At 42.6% G+C, this 16,781-nt stretch overlaps 1 protein-coding gene across 1 annotated transcript; it reads right to left on the bottom strand.

Moving 5' to 3' along the window:
* Positions 1-2,161: 2,161 nt before the first annotated feature.
* On the bottom strand, positions 2,162-7,653 carry LOC142661597 (chemerin-like receptor 1). Its single transcript, XM_075839020.1, has 2 exons — positions 7,566-7,653; positions 2,162-5,306 (listed from the first exon to the last, which is right to left on the bottom strand). The coding sequence occupies exon 2, from the start codon at positions 5,290-5,292 to the stop codon at positions 4,198-4,200; it is 1,095 nt and encodes a 364-aa protein (XP_075695135.1). The 5' UTR covers positions 5,293-5,306; positions 7,566-7,653; the 3' UTR covers positions 2,162-4,197.
* Positions 7,654-16,781: the final 9,128 nt, after the last annotated feature.

Genomic DNA, 16,781 nt, shown 5'->3' with positions numbered 1-16,781 from the left:
TTCTGCCTGTCTAAGAAAAACCTCCTCACTATAGTTGATTCTACGTAACCTAAGGAATTGTCCATATGGGACTGCCCTTCTAACATGTAGAAGGTGGTAACTGTCAAAGTGTAGCAATGAATTAGTGGAGGTGGGTTTTCGATAAACCTTTGTTTTGTGTAAACCATCTTGAACATACAGATTAAAATCATGGAATTCGATATTTTGATCCTCAAATTGAGCTGTGAAACACATGTTACCATGATTATCATTGAGGTACGTGATGAATTAGGTACATGTGTCATACCATAATAAAAGTACATCATCGATATATCGAGTCCATAAACTAATGTGCTGTAGAAAGGTATCGGAAATGCAATACACATAGGTAGCATCAAAATTGTCCCAAAAAATTGTATGATATGTAGGGGCAGCTGGCCGAGCCTGTGCATTGTTGGTACCGCTTTCCGCTCAGTCTGCCCGTATTGTCCATGTGTTTTATCGAATGCACTCGGAAATAAAGAAGTGAAGTTGCTTTGAATTTTACGTATATTCCTTCATGTGATCCCTTTGCACTTTTTTACGGTATAGCAGTGAGCACAACCACTTTTTCTACTGAAAAATTTGCTGCTGCATAGATATCGCTACACCTCAAACCTCATGTGAATGGTGTATGTGCCAATTGAATCTTCTGTGAAGCCTGTCATTAAATGGTTATTCTACTTTGGACAATCATGGATTGTTTGTAGGGTCCATCGATGATTAGCTGCTTAGAGAGTGTCCCGCTGCTAGTTGATCAGCTGTAGAGGAACCTGTCAACAAGTGTACAGTGCCACCACAGGAGAAATTAAGCATTGCATAGTTCTCATTGGAATCAATGAACTGTCTATGTAATGCATGGACGAACCGGGTCCTCCAGAGCAAGAGTTGACCTTTCTAGTTGTACAAATAGATGAGAGTCCTGAGCAGGGGACCCCCTCTATTAATCCAGAGTTCCCTAATAGGGTGCACATATATTTTGCAACACACAGTCGTATCTTTGAATTAATTTCCCATGCAAATCTGGTTGTTAAAGGGGTTTTCTAGTCTTATCTAAATAAAGCTAAATCATATAGTAAAACTTAATTTAGCTTTCTAATATAGAAAGATTCCTATATTTGTACAAAATCTCTGCTTACAGTCAGTGAACAAAAACACATGACTACAGGTTCAGATTATACAGGTTTTATTTGTAGCCTGTAAGCATTTAGACACATAGGTCTGCATATGAGCTGTATACACAAAATGATAGAAGATATTTATCAAAGACCTTTTGCAATGTTGCTTTATTTTTATATTTGACATGCACTGGAGCAATGCAAACGTTTACCAACATGACAAAACAGTTTTTAACACATGCAATAGGCTGACAATATGCTGAAAAATATATTCTTTATTATATATGTAGATTTTGAGATTCCTCCACTTGTTCAAGATCTCTGCTGGGTGTCAATGAACAGAATCACATGATAGCAAGATCAGAATAATGAAAAATTGTGTAAACCCGAAAAATTACTTTCTTAGATTCCTCTACTTGTTCAAAAACTCTGCTTGCTCTCAGTAAATAGAAACATTCTTATTTATATTCAGAGGCTGGAAATCTGTCCCGACCTAGTCCTGCTTACACAGCTGCAGGTGGTTACAATGTATCAGTGTTGGCAACCTTCTGTTAGCTCTGCTGGGTTTTCAGCCTTTGGATGTAAACAAGGATTGTTTAAATGCACCAGCAGCAAGCAGAGGTTTTGTAAATTGTAAGGAATTGAAATGCAATGTATATTAAAAGTTTAGACAGCTTATCGTTAAACAAAAAATAAGCTTTATTAATATATATCTGACCAAATTCTGTCTCTGAGCTTGCACTCATCCATGAAGCAACAGCTATGGACCTGCTACATTAATTCATAGGACTAATATATAGAACAACATACATTACGTATATTGGGCTGATCCTGAATTACAGCCTGTATTTACATTATGCAAGCTTCAGAGCTGAAATCTCCCATCATTCCCTTCTTGCTCACAGCTTGCATTCTAGGAACTGTAGTATATACACCAGGTACTGTACTATAATCTGACATAGGAAAAACAAACTGCCCCCCCCCCCCCCTGGAGTATAAGAGCTCAACTGCTGTTAGGGATGTGTCTGTCAAGAAGCATGTCAAATGTTTCCAATAACAACCATCAGAATTGTGAATGCAGCTCTGGAGTGTAATACAGGCTGTAACTCAGGATCTATACAGGAAATATAATATAATGTATGTACACAGTGACCACACCAGCAGAATAGTGAGTGCAGCTCTGGAGTATAATACAGGTTGTAACTCAGGATCAGTACAAGATAAGTAATGTATGCAAACAGTGACTCCACTAGCATAATACAGAGTGCAGCTCTGGAGTATAATACAGGCTGTAACTCAGCATCAGTACAGGATAAGTAATGTAATGTATGTACACAGTGACTCCACCAGCAGAATAGTGAGTGCAGCTCTGGAGTATAATACAGGTTGTAACTCAGGATCAGTACAAGATAAGTAATGTATGCAAACAGTGACTCCACTAGCATAATACAGAGTGCAGCTCTGGAGTATAATACAGGCTGTAACTCAGCATCAGTACAGGATAAGTAATGTAGTGTATGTACACAGTGACTCCACCAGCAGAATAGTGAGTGCAGCTCTGGAGTATAATACAGGATGTAACTCAGGATCAGTACAGGATAAGTAATGTAACGTATGTACACAGTGACTCCACCAGCAGAATAGTGAGTGCAGCTCTGGAGTATAATACAGGATGTAACTCAGGATCAGTACAGGATAAGTAATGTAATGTATGTACACAGTGACTCCACCAGCAGAAAAGTGAGTGCAGCTCTGGAGTATAATACAGGATGTAACTCAGGATCAGTACAGGATAAGTAATGTAATGTATGTACACAGTGACTCCACCAGCAGAATAGTGAGTGCAGCTCTGGAGTATAATACAGGATGTAACTCAGGATCAGTACAGGACAAGTAATGTAATATATATACACAGTGACTCCACCAGCAGAAGAGTGAGTGCAGTTCTGGAGTAAAATGAAGGATATAACTCAGGATCAGTACAGGATAAGTAATATAATGTATCTACACAGCGACTCCACCAGCAGAATAGTGAGTGCAGCTCTGGAGTATAATACAGGATCTAACTCCGGATCAGTACAGTATAAGTAATGTAATGTAATGTACACAGTGACTCCACCAGCAGAATAGTGAGTGCAGCTCTGGAGATGAAGGATATAACTCAGGATCAGTACAGGATAAGTAATGTAATGTATGTACACAGTAACTCCACCAGCAGAATAGTGATTGCAGCTCTTGAGTTTAATACAGGCTGTAACTCAGGATCAGGTAAGTAATATAATGTATTTACAGAGAGACTAAACTTTTAAAGGTGGACATATATTTTAAAGGTATACTAGAGCCAGCATATATATATATATATACACAGTTGTGGATGAGATGACCTCAGCGGAGTACGTAGACTGTCAGCATTTCCGTTATTGCAAAAATAAGCAACTGTCTCCATAAGCTACAAGAACATTTATAGAGGCTGAAAACTAAAGTGTATTTTATCTCTCTTAAACAATCTATTGTTCCGTATTATCAGTCATTCCAGACTGGGAAGCGACTGACTATAATGTTCCTTATTATCAAGAGCAGCACTCTGCCCCCCTCCCCCGTTATCACTATTTTATCGCACATCTACAAACAAGAACATGACTGATACAATGTAGCAGAGATGAGTTATTCTTTTGCAGAACTCATTGTGATATAAATATGTGCAGTACCTGTGGTTTTACATAGGACTGTTATTGCAGAGTTATTACAATGCACTCCAAAGAGTTAAATCCAACCTTACAGCTTCATCTGTAAGGTTCATCCGATAACATATAGGATAAACTTTTACGGCACAAATAAGACCTTCTTGACACCCTCTTAGTTGAGTACGACCAGATCTTCATTTCTGATGACCCATGAATAATGTGAATCTCCCGCCCAAAAGCCCCCCAAAAAAACGATGTCACTTAACAGTAGAAAACAAGGTATTTGGTCGCTTCCGCATGTGTCATAAAGGCTAGAGAAGAACTCACGTGAGGTCTGAGATCCAGAAATTCTAATGCAAAGAGTCCAGGCTGCTCAGTCATGTAAATTGAGACTCTTGGTCGGAGACCGATCTTGACTTCCCTTGGCTATAGTTATTTTTGCCATGTTCTTCACTAAATGCGCTCTCAAAGGCCAAAAGGATGGACCTACGCAAGGACTCTTTGAAGTCCCTCCCCAAGAAGACATAAAGAAATGGATTTAAGCAGCTATTGAAGAAAGCCAGGCTCGTAGCTAGAGGACTTCCTATAAGAACCGCAGATTTTAATCCTTTGTTGTCCCAGTGGTGCATGACGACTTCTAAAACTGATAGAATATGGTAGGGGAACCAGCAAAGGAAAAAAGCAGCTACCACCGTGCCCATGACCTTGAATGGTCGGCTGGACCAAGAATGTTGACTCCTTCTTAACTGGAGGGCCATCAAGGAATAAAAAACTAAGATAAGCCCAAAAGGGAGCAAGAACCCAAAAAGAAAACGGACGGAGATCATCACCTGGTGCCTCATCGACCTAAGGGCCACCACCTCCAAGTCATCAAAGTCACTGGAAAAGGCATAATTATTATAGCAATGAGTCACGTTGGTTTCATTATCTCTTATAGTGTCCCTAAAGGCCAGGTATGGTGAGCAGAGGCAAAAGGCAACCAGCCAAATGGATAGCGCTATGACGTTGGCCAACCTTGTGGTCCTATGGTTTTGTGCCCATACGGGTCTTACGACTGAGACACAACGGTCGGCACTGATAATAGTGAGGAGGAAGACACTGGCAAATAAGTTCAAGAACGCCACGGTGCTGTTAAATTTACATAGTAAGGTGCCAAATGGCCAATCAAAGCCAAGGGCTGTGTAAGCGATACTCAACGGTAAGAAGAACGTGAAGATGAAATCGGCAATGGCAAGGTTCAAAAACCACACAGTGTTAACAGTCCTCTTCATCCTAAAACCGGCAATCCAGATCACCAAGCCATTGCCCACGGTTCCCAGCAAGAAGGCCATGCTATAAATTATAATGGACAGGTACCGTAGTGTGGTCTCCAGCTCTGAAGGAAGATCTTCTATGGGTGCATAGTCTTCTTCTTCTTCGCTTTGAAGAGCCAAATGGTTGGGGGAGGACGGGAAAATAGTAGAATTATCCATGGTGATGATGATGTCTGTAATAAAAGTGGTCTGGGTTTAGTATAAATTATTTTAGGGGAGGGGAAATAAAGGCAAATTAATTTTATGATCTAGCAGTGCTAATTGTGCGCATAGACCTGCGGGTTATCTCCATGCAAAATAGTGTTGTCCCAATGAGTCTAATGACACATTCAGCTCTGCTACATTTCTGTATTTTAGAGTAATGTTTCTGCTTAGGGCTTTTAGTGGAGCTGTGAAGATACATTGTACTTATCAGGGGTGACCACTCCATGTTAATGTTCCCTTGGTATGATGATTCAATCCTATACCCGCATTGGGGCAGTCCATTGATGGTAACTACTACTCTACGTTGCCCTACGTTGCAACAACTGACTAGAACTTCAGTACCATGTCATTTAACGACTAATTTGAATTTCAGTACCATACCACCTACCAAAAAAGTAATACTTCAGTACCATGAAACCTACCAATAAAGTAGTACTTCAGTACCATGCCAGCTATCATGTCAGTAGAACTTCAGTATTATGCCACCTACATAAAAAGTAGAGCTTCAGTACCATGCCACCTATCACATGGAACTTCAGTACCACGCCACCTATCATGTAAGTAGAACTTCAGTACCATGCCACCTATCATGTAAGTAGTACTTCAGTACCATGCCACCTATCATGTAAGTAGAACTTCAGTACCATGCTACCTATCATGTAAGTAGAACTTCAGTACCATGCCACCTATCACGTGGAACTTCAGTACCATGCCACCTATCATGTAAGTAGAACTTCAGTACCATGCCACCTATCATGTAAGTAGAACTTCAGTACCATGCCACCTATCACGTGGAACTTCAGTACCATGCCACCTATCATGTAAGTAGAACTTCAGTACCATGCCACCTATCATGTAAGTAGAACTTCAGTACCATGCTACCAACCATGTAGAACTTCAGTACAATGCCACCTAACAAGTACGTAGGACTTTAGTACCATGCCACTTACCAAATAAATAGAACTTCAGTACCATGCTACCTACCAAGAAAGTAGAACTTTATCACTATGCCACCTATCATGTAAGTAGAACTTCAGTACCATGCCACCTACCAAGTAAAACTTCACTATCATGCCACCTACCAAGAAACTAGAGCTTTAGTACCTACCATTTCACTTATCAAGTAGAACATTAGCTACCAAGTTAGAAGCACTTCTGTACCATACCACCTGCCAAGAAAGTAGAACTTCAATACCGTGCCACCTGCCAAGAAAGTAGGACTTCAATACCGTGCCACCTGCCAAGTAGAACTTCAATACCATGGCACCTGCAACAAAACTTCAGTACCATGCCACCTGCCAAGTAAGTAGAACTTAAGTAACATGCCAGCTACCAAGTAGAACATCATTACCATGCCACCTACCAAGTAAGTAGAACTTAAGTAACATGCCACCTACCAAGTAGAACATCATTACCATGCCACCTACCAAGAAAGTAGAACTTCAGTACCATGCCATCTTGTTCATACTATAGAGCCCAGAGCCCGTGATGATAGCTGATGGTTGGTGGTCCTGTGGATATTTGAGAACTTTCTATCTGTGGGTGTCACGTCCCTGCCTGTCTTAGACCTTCAATTGTATCTTGTCACTAGAATGAACTTGGTCACGTTGTCCACCTGTCCCTACATCAGGTATCTAAGTGCTAAGAGGAGAAGTAAGTCCATCTGAAGAACTCATGTAGAAGACCTCCTCAGTAGCATTCATTGCTGGTCAGTGTTAATCTCTATTCTACATGATCCATCAGCAAACCTCAAACAGTTGACCTGTAGGAGCGTTGACTAGTGATAACCTTACAGTGTATATGTTTCGCTATATAGATACAGGTCCCATTTCTTGGTGACCTCCCAAGTCGAGTCAGTATATACAAGCCTCAAACTACCTTCTCAGCATGAAGGACAGCTGAAGATTTCATTTCCATGTGATTTGTTCAGTTCAGCATCCTACATTAGCTGAATTTTGAGAAAATAATTCTAACAGATGTAGCAGTGCTGAGTTTTTTAAGGCATCATTATATCCCAATGTGTTACCTGTGGCTTTACATAGGGCTACAGGTAAACCTATTCCATTATCCCAGAAAGTTGTCATGATGCACTGACCAGGCAAAAAGTCTAAAGACATATTCAACTCTGCTACATCTGGACAAGAAAAAGACTTTCAGAGCCAAAAATGGATCATCCTTAAAGCACAAACTATAGATAATGAAAGATAATGTGCGATTAAATGTTATACCTGCTGCTGAGGAGATGATTGTCTGTCTTTGTCCTTGAAGCTCTTAGTCTGAGAATCACTGGAGTATCAAGACTGGAATAGTTTTGTGAGTCACAGCCGCACTGACTCTAACCCCCACTCTCCACAGAAAGGAGTTTAAAGGGGCAGGAGACGGGTGGTTACTGGATAGCGCTCTGCTCCGCGATGTACAGAATGCTCTAAACCGAAGGCCGAACACTAAGGGTATGTTCACACGGCGGGGGTCCGTAACGGCTGAAATTACGGGGATGTTTCAGCCTGAAAACATCCCCGTAATTTCAGCCGTACCGGCATGTGCAGGCGCTTGAACGCCGCGTCCATTACGGCCGTAATTAGCGCTGCTATTCATTGGAGTCAATGAATAGCGGCTCCAATTACGGCCAAAGAAGTGACAGGTCACTTCTTTGACGCGGGCGTCTATTTACGCGCCGTCATTTGACAGCGGCGCGTAAATATACGCCTCGTGTGAACAGACAAACGTCTGCCCATTGCTTTCAATGGGCAGATGTTTGTCAGCGCTATTGAGGCGCTATTTTCAGACGTAATTCGGGGCAAAAACGCCCGAATTACGTCCGTAAATAGGCCGTGTGAACATACCCTAATTGTTAACAGCAGCCGTTCTATCCGTATAGGAGGGGGGGGGGGGGGCTATGTATATTTATATATACTGGATAAAGAATCGTCTACCATAACCAAACGCCTAATATTTTATTGCCGGGATCATTATTCCCTATAGTGTGTGCCGTGTAAGAGGAATGGAGAGATTTAATCCAATCGCTGACTGAATAACATGGAGATCCTATTTCTCCAAGAGATTCTGCAGCAGCTGTGGTGTGTATTATAATTCCCTGCAGCAACTGAAGTGTGTATTATGCTATTCTGCAGCAGCTGAGGTGTGTATTAGGAGGTTCTGCAGCAGTTGCAGTCTATATTATGCTATTCTGCAGCAGCTGGGGTGTGTATTATATAGTTCTGCAGCAGCTGAGGTCTGTATTATGCTGTTCTGCAGCAGCTGAGGTGTGTATTATATAGTTCTGCAGCAACTGAGGTGTGTATTATGCTGTTCTCCAGCAACTGAGGTGTGTATTATGATGTTCTGCAGAAGCTGAGTTTTGTATTATGCTGTTCTGCAGCAGCTGAAGTCTGTATTATAATGTTCTGCAGCAGCTGAGTTTTGTATTATGCTGTTCTGCAGCAGCTGAGGTCTTTATTATGATGTTCTTCAGCAGCTGAGTTTTGTATTATTCTGTTCTGCAGCAGCTGAGGTCTGTATTATATAGTTCTGCAGCTGCTGAGGTCTGTATTATGCTGTTCTGCAGCAGCTGAAGTCTGTATTATAATGTTCTGCAGCAGCTGAGTTTTGTATTATGCTGTTCTGCAGCAGCTGAGGTCTTTATTATGATGTTCTTCAGCAGCTGAGTTTTGTATTATTCTGTTCTGCAGCAGCTGAGGTCTGTATTATATAGTTCTGCAGCTGCTGAGGTCTGTATTATGCTGTTCTGCAGCAGCTGAGTTTTGTATTATGCTGTTCTGCAGCAGCTGAGGTCTTTATTATGATGTTCTTCAGCAGCTGAGTTTTGTATTATGATGTTCTGCAGCAGCAGAGATTTGTATTTTGAGGCTCTGGAGAGGCAAGGACATTTTTTATGAGTTTTAAGCAACGGAGAACTTTTTATTTTATGGTTCTGTAGCTGCTGCGGAATCTCTTTTAAAAGGGAGAGGAGGTTACATGTCAATGAGAAATGGATGAAGGGAAGATAAAGACCAGGAGGAGGAAGGAGAAGTGACTGCTCCACTGTCCGATGTATATGGCGGGAGGTTGCGAGGTGGGACGTGATGGCTTGTGGTGGTTACATTGAATCCCACAGGCTTCATATACGTTTGTCTTGTGGTCCGGCACCACGGTCCGCATCAGGACTTTCTTTATTATTTGTGGTCCGGCACGGCGTCAGGACTTTCTTTATTATTTGTGGTCCGGCACGGCGTCAGGAGGTCATACACCTTACTGAGCGCTCTCGGCTCATCGTTCATGTGTCCTCAATGGGAAGAGAGGCGTGAACGGCTGACAGACCTCTTATCTCTCATGAAAACGGTGGATCGGAATGTGGAAATCCAACATGCTCGATACTTCTATTCCCCAACATTTGCCTTCGGGATCGAGTCGGGACGCCCCCATACACCTCAGGAGGTCGGCCGGTCCTGCCAAAATCGACGGGTTTGGCCGACGTTTATCTAATATGTTTGTGCATCTTTAGTCTTTGCTTTTGACTCTGGAACTTAATTTATACTTTTTGGAAGTTTTTATTTAATATTTTTCAAAGAATGTTAAGCCCCACCCCCGTTCTGTTTGGCACTGCCCAGAAATGCACCGAAATTCCCCTTTAAATAAAAATAAGCAAAAACCGAGCCCTTTTGTTGCCGTTTTGCAGGACTGTCCCATAAAAATTGGGACCTTTGGCAAGTATCAAGCTCTGTCAATAGCATCTGTATGCTGTTGACGATGCTGGAGAGAGCTGTCACAGGGTTTTTGATGTAAAAAGAGTATTCTTTTGGCATATGCCTGGCTGGTATGTGGCGGCACATCTTTTATTTTGCTGTATGGAATAGCGTAGTCTGCTCCACATCTCCACAAGTTTTACCTCTGACGAAAGGCTCACACGTGATGTGAATAGAACCCAACATATTAGCAAAAGTTCACCAAAGGTAAACCTTCACTTTAAACCTCAACTTTGGCAAATAAACTTCAGGCTCACATTACACCAGGCAAGGAATTTTTTGCATTTTAAGCTGTCCAGCAGATTTTCTTATTCAGCATGCTTAAAGCAAATAAATGATTCCATGTACAGATGTAGCAGAGCTAACTTTGTCAGTGTAGGTTGCCTGAGTTTGTCATTTGGCACCACTCATGTTGATATTGCCATGTGCTGTCTGTTGTTCTCCATAGGACTGTTGGTAATCCTATTGAGTTATCTTAAAGGGCATTTGTCACCAGACACATTATCTTTTGTAGGGAATGTATGAGATGCCAAGGTAAAATCTGTGGGTGCAATTGCACTAACTAAATGGCCCCCTGATTCTCTGATTGGAGGACCATATGATTTCCCACACTGTAATGTAATGATCTCTTGATCCCACATAATACCGTCATACAATGCCTACATAATATGGTCATGCCGCCAAAAAGTGCCAATATAATACTGCCATATAATTCCCACATACTACCGCCAACCAGTGCCTACATAATATTGCCATATAGTTCCCACATTATACCACCATACAGTCCCTATATAATACTGTTGCATCACCATATAGTGCCTACGTAATACTGCTATATACTGCCTAAATAATACTGCCATACAGTGCCTACATAATACTGCCATATAGTTCCCACATTATATTGCCATACAGTGCCTACATAATACTGCCATATAGTTCCCACATTATATCTCCATATAGTGTCTACGTAATACTGCCATATAATGCTTACATAATACTGCCATACAGTGCCTACATAATACTGCCATATAGTTCACACATTATATTGCCATACAGTGCCTACATAATACTGCCATATAGTGCCTACATAATACTGCCATATAGTGCCTACATAATACTGCCATATAGTTCCCACATTATATTGCCATAAAGTGCCTGCATAAAGCTGCCATATAGTGCCTAAATAATATTGCCATATAGTTCCCACATTATACTGCCATACAGTGCTTACATAATACTGCCATATAGTTCTTACATTATACCACCATACAGTGCCTACATAATACTGCCATATAGTTTCCACATACATTGCCTATATGATACTGCCATATACTGCCTACATATAAACTCCATATAGTATCCACATTATATTTCAATTACATTTCCAAATAATATCACTGTACGTTGCTGAATAATACTAGGTGGGTTTAATTTGTTTCTGGGGGTCCCATCCTCAGGGGCCTCCGAACAAATGGCCCAGTTTGCCACCCCATAAAATCGTCTCTGTATAGAGAGGAAGTAACTCGTGTGATTTCAGAGTAAGTCAGATCGGTGGTTTCCAGAACCTGAAACCCTCAATGAACCTGAGAACGAGGAGGTCCCATCCACTGTCCCGGAGGAGATACGGCCGCACAGGCACGGACTGCACTGATACGGGAGTCCATAGAAAGCTGTCTGAGCTCTCACCCTGTGGCGGCCATAACGCTCATTTCAGTAGAATCTAACAACACATAGAATAACCACTTCATTAATGAAACTACGGACCAGACGGGAAATCAGACCTTTCTGCAAACTATTTCCCAGAAATTAAGTGTCAATCATGGACGTAACTATAGCCTCAGTAGCTATAGGACACTTGTAAGAGGCCCGGAGGTTGAGGGGGCCCGCTGAGGTGCAAGGAGCTCTTCCCTTTTTATAGGGAGTGGTGCTATTTTGCCTTTGTGAACCCACAGCAGGTCAAGGGTTAATGCTGAGTAGTTATTTTTTAGCAAATGTTGAAAGAACAAAACATAAAAGTTGCAGTGAAGCAGAAAGAGGCCCCGGGGATGGTGCGGTCAGATTGCCGGACAATAACAGACCTTGAAACCGCAGGCACAGCACATAAACACTAAGGACAGGCCAGCGCTGCGCTGCTTCCAGGAATCATCCCACAATTGGACAGTACGAGGTGCAGACTTAAAGGGACACTCCGGGAAAGACTCATACACTATGTTATGACGTGTGAGCCCTGAGGGGGCGGAGCATGACACTGATACACTGTGGGGCAGTGAAGGAGCGGTGCTTGACATTGAGATTCTCCCTTTGGTGTGCTTTGAACCTGTTTCATGCTCCGCCACCTCAGGCCGTACACTAGCCGTAACACAGTGTATTATTTTCATGCTTTGCCCCCTCAGGTCTTACACTAGACATAACACAGTGTATCCGTTTTATGCTCCGCCCCCTCGGGTCTTACACTAGACATAACACAATGTATCAGTTTCATGCTCCGCCCCCTCTGGTCTTACACTAGACATAACACAATGTATCAGTTTCATGCTCCGCCCCCTTAAGTCTTACACTAGACATAACACAGTGTATCAGTTTCATGCTCCGCCCCCTTAATTCTTACACTAGACATAACACAGTGTATTATTTTCATGCTCCGCCCCCTTAGGTTTTACACTAGACATGACATAGAGTATCAGTTTCATGCTCCACCCCCTTAAGTCTTACACTAGACATGACACAGTGTATCAGTTTCATGCTCCGCCCCCTTAAGTCTTACACTAGACATGACACAGTGTATCAGTTTCATGCTCCGCCCCCTTAGGTCTTATACTAGACATAACACAGTGTATCAGTTTTATGCTCCGCCCCCTCAGGTCTTACACTAGACATGACAAAGTGTATCAGTTTTATGCTCCGCCCTCTCAGGTCTTACACTAGACATAACACAGTGTATCAGTTTTATACTCTGCCCCCTCAGGTCTTACACTAGACATAACAAAGTGTATCAGTTTCATGCTATGCCCCCTTAGGTCTTAGACTAGACATAACACAGTGTATCCGTTTTATGCTCCACCCCCTCAGATCTTACACTAGACATAACACAGAGTATCAGTTTTATGCTCCGCCCCCTCAGGTCTTACACTAGACATAACACAGTGTATCAGTTTTATGCTCTGCCCCCTCAGGTCTTACACTAGACATAACAAAGTGTATCAGTTTTATGCTCCACCCTCTCATTTATGCTCCACCCTCTCAGGTCTTACACTAGACATAACAAAGTGTATCAGTTTTATGCTCCACCCCCTCAGATCTTACACTAGACATAACACAGTGTATCAGTTTTATGCTCCACCCCCTCAGATCTTACACTAGACATAACAAAGTGTATCAGTTTTATGCTCCACCCCCCTCAGGTCTTACACTAGACATAACAAAGTGTATCAGTTTTATGCTCCGCCCCCTCAGGTCTTACACTAGACATAACAAAGTGTATCAGTTTTATGCTCCACCCCCTCAGATCTTACACTAGACATAACACAGTGTATCAGTTTTATGCTCCACCCCCTCAGGTCTTACACTGGACATAACACAGTTTATCCTTTTTTCATGGAGTGTTCCTTTAGATAACCTCTGATCCAATGTTACAGCTGAGGCTCAGGATCTTGAGGGATCGTAGTAGGGACTTGCATGTTTGGCCACTGTACAATAGACTTCTGTATAGGAAAGAATCACTTCTACGTGATGCCAAGCGTATAACCCACGTCCCCTGCTGTTGCCATGAAAACCCACCATCAAACTATAGACCACGATCTCAGGACGTGCTGTGGCAGTCTGCTATAAAAGCAATGTGGCATTGTTATGGGGGTACTGTAGCTGGGTCTGTAATGTGGGGTACAGTGGCTGGCATTATTATGGGGGTACTGCAACTGGTTCTGTTATGATCGGTACAGTGATATGGTCTGTTATGGGGGTACTGGGTCTCTAATTATGGGTATAGTGTCTGGGTCTGTTATAAGGGTGAATTCAGCTAGAATTGTTATGGAGGGAACTGTCTCTGGGTCTGTTATGGGGGATACAGTGGCTCGGTCTGTTATGGGGGTACAGTGTCTGGGTCTGTAATGAGGGGTATAGTGACTTTGTCTGTTATGGGGGATACAGTGGCTGGGCCTGTTATATGGGGTACAATGGGGTCTGTTATGGGGGTACTGTAGCTGACTGTTATGAGGGGTATGGTGGCTTGGTTTATTATGATCGGTACAGTGATTCTGTCTGTTATGGGGGTACAGAGTCTGGGTCTGTTATGAGGGGTACGGTGTCTGGGTCTGTTATGGGGTACATTGATTGGGTCTGTTATCGGGGTACTGTAGCTAACTGTTATGAGAGGTAGAGTGGCTTGGTCTGTTATGAGGGGTACAGTGGCTCAGTCTGTTATGGAGGTACAGTGTCTGGGTCTAAGGGGTTTAGGGACAGGGTCTTTTATTGGGGGTAAAGTGTCTGGGTCCGGATATGGGGGGTGACTGTTACCATTATGGGGATACTGTAGTTGTCATATTAATTGGACCACTGTGGGGCACCGCAGCAAGTCTTTATGTGCCACATTGCCTGGGCCTCTTTACCTTCTCCACTTGCTCAAATTTGAATATTTTGCCACCTCCAGTTCACAACAATAACACTTACCATGAAGTAATACTTGGCACTGGTCCCATCCGTTGTGGGTGAGAAGGGTGGCATGACCATTAGGTCTTTTTTTTACCCCCTACTTGTCTACTTATGTTGTTTGATTATGGAAAGAAGGAGGTACATCGTGCCCATGGGGAAAAGGAATGGGGCCAAACCCAACAAGTTTACTCAGTGCCCATCTGAAGAAGAAGGTCAAAAAGGAAGAGTCATGTAGTCAACGTCCATGGGGTGGAGGTCTGAGCCAACCACAGCTGCACCCTTCCTTGTCGACCAATAGCGACCTCAGTGGCGGTCTCTGTGGCCCGTGACCACTTAAAAATGCCAACTCCTCCCCTTTTCTGCCCGACGTGAAGACAGATCATTAGACATCTGACCAGGTCTCTGCATCTCCAATAACATCAGCCACAATGACACAACTTAGAAACATGTGATCAGCTACAGGACCGGAAAGAGAACAGGAAACCGCTGTGGGGAGAAGTCGCGGCCTCTCCGTCACATTTGCTAATATTGTAAATAGTTCTACAGCTAAAAAAGCAAAGGTGAACCTGAAAAATATGGACTAATCCCGGAAAGATTTGTAATCTAAGGAAATGTCTTTAGAATAAAAATGAAAAATTTGGAAAAAAAAAAAAAAAGTTAAAAAAAGTATAAAAAGAAAAAGTTGTACCAATAATAAAAAGACACATAAAACAGCTGACTCCCAACATCCTCCTCCGATTCCCAGAGGATCTTGTTAAGAATGGGTAACAGCCTAGTCCTTCTGGGCAGGGACTGACTGGAACGAGGACTTCACCCTTGGACCCTGACGTGGGTAACAGCAATTTAATGGCATTATATGGAGTCACCAAGCTTTCCATAGACCCTGATTGTCATATAAATGTTCATTAGAATGTACATTTATTTTATCTTACTGCTATGCTTGCGTGTCAGTCTTGACTGCTGTCCTGGAATTCCGTTCCTCAATGATTGATTACTTGAAACTGTGCTGGAGAAGAGTGAATTAAGGGAGGACAGATAAAAAAAAAATTATATTAATACATTAGTACGTGTGATTATCATTGGTAACTGCAACCCAGGGGACCTGCAGGAATAACAGTCGAGAATGAGATGTGCCAGTGTAAACCGCACCGATTCCAGAACTAAAAATATAAATGTGGGTGAAGGAGTTTTCTAAATCCCACTTTTGTATGTAAAGCACAGATGTTAAAATGGAAAAACTTTAGAGATTTCAGGGAATATAAAATCTTCTTGCATCTTTATGGTTTGTTTCAGAGCAAAAAAAATATTTTCTCGTTACTTAACTTTAAGGACCGGAACTTCTTACACATTGTAATTACAGGGCGGTGGCTTCTGGTGGCGCCGTGGCACCAGCTTCCTGCTTTCTTTCGTGTTTTTTGTCGTTTTGTTTTTTGCACTGTCCACACATATCGGGAGATTTATAAATAGTGTCATATGATGCATGAATTTACTAGTAAAAAAAAAAAAGGCGCAAATTGTGCCAAATATATCAAAATGGCAAAATACATTTGGCACAACTTACAAGATCTGAACCTCAAAGCCCTATCTGGCAGAAGACGGCCTGCTACCAGAGCTGCTTTACAGGGAGAGACGGCCTGCTACCAGAGCTGCTTTACAGGGAGAAGCGGCCTGCTACCAGAGCTGCTTTACAGGGAGAGACGGCCTGCTACAAGAGCTGTTTTACAGGGAGAGACGGCATGCTACAAGAGCTGTTTTACAGGGAGAGGCGGCCTGCTACAAGAGCTGCTTTACAGGGAGAGACGGCCTGCTACCAGAGCTGCTTTACAGGGAGAGGCGGCCTGCTACAAGAGCTGCTTTACAGGGAGAGACGGCCTGCTACAAGGGCTGCTTCACAGGGAGAGAGACGGCCTGCTACAAGAGCTGCTTTACTGGGAGAGGCGGCCTGCTACAAGAGCTGCTTTCAGAGAGAGAGACGGCCTGCTACAATAGCTGATTTACAGGGAGAGAGAGAGACAGCCTGCTACAAAAGTTGCTTTACAGGGAGAGAGACGGCCT

Source organism: Rhinoderma darwinii, chromosome 10 (assembly GCF_050947455.1).
Source record: "Rhinoderma darwinii isolate aRhiDar2 chromosome 10, aRhiDar2.hap1, whole genome shotgun sequence".
Lineage (NCBI taxonomy): Eukaryota > Metazoa > Chordata > Amphibia > Anura > Rhinodermatidae > Rhinoderma > Rhinoderma darwinii.
Note: the sequence above shows the minus strand (reverse complement) of the source record. Positions and strands in the feature narration are given on the sequence as shown.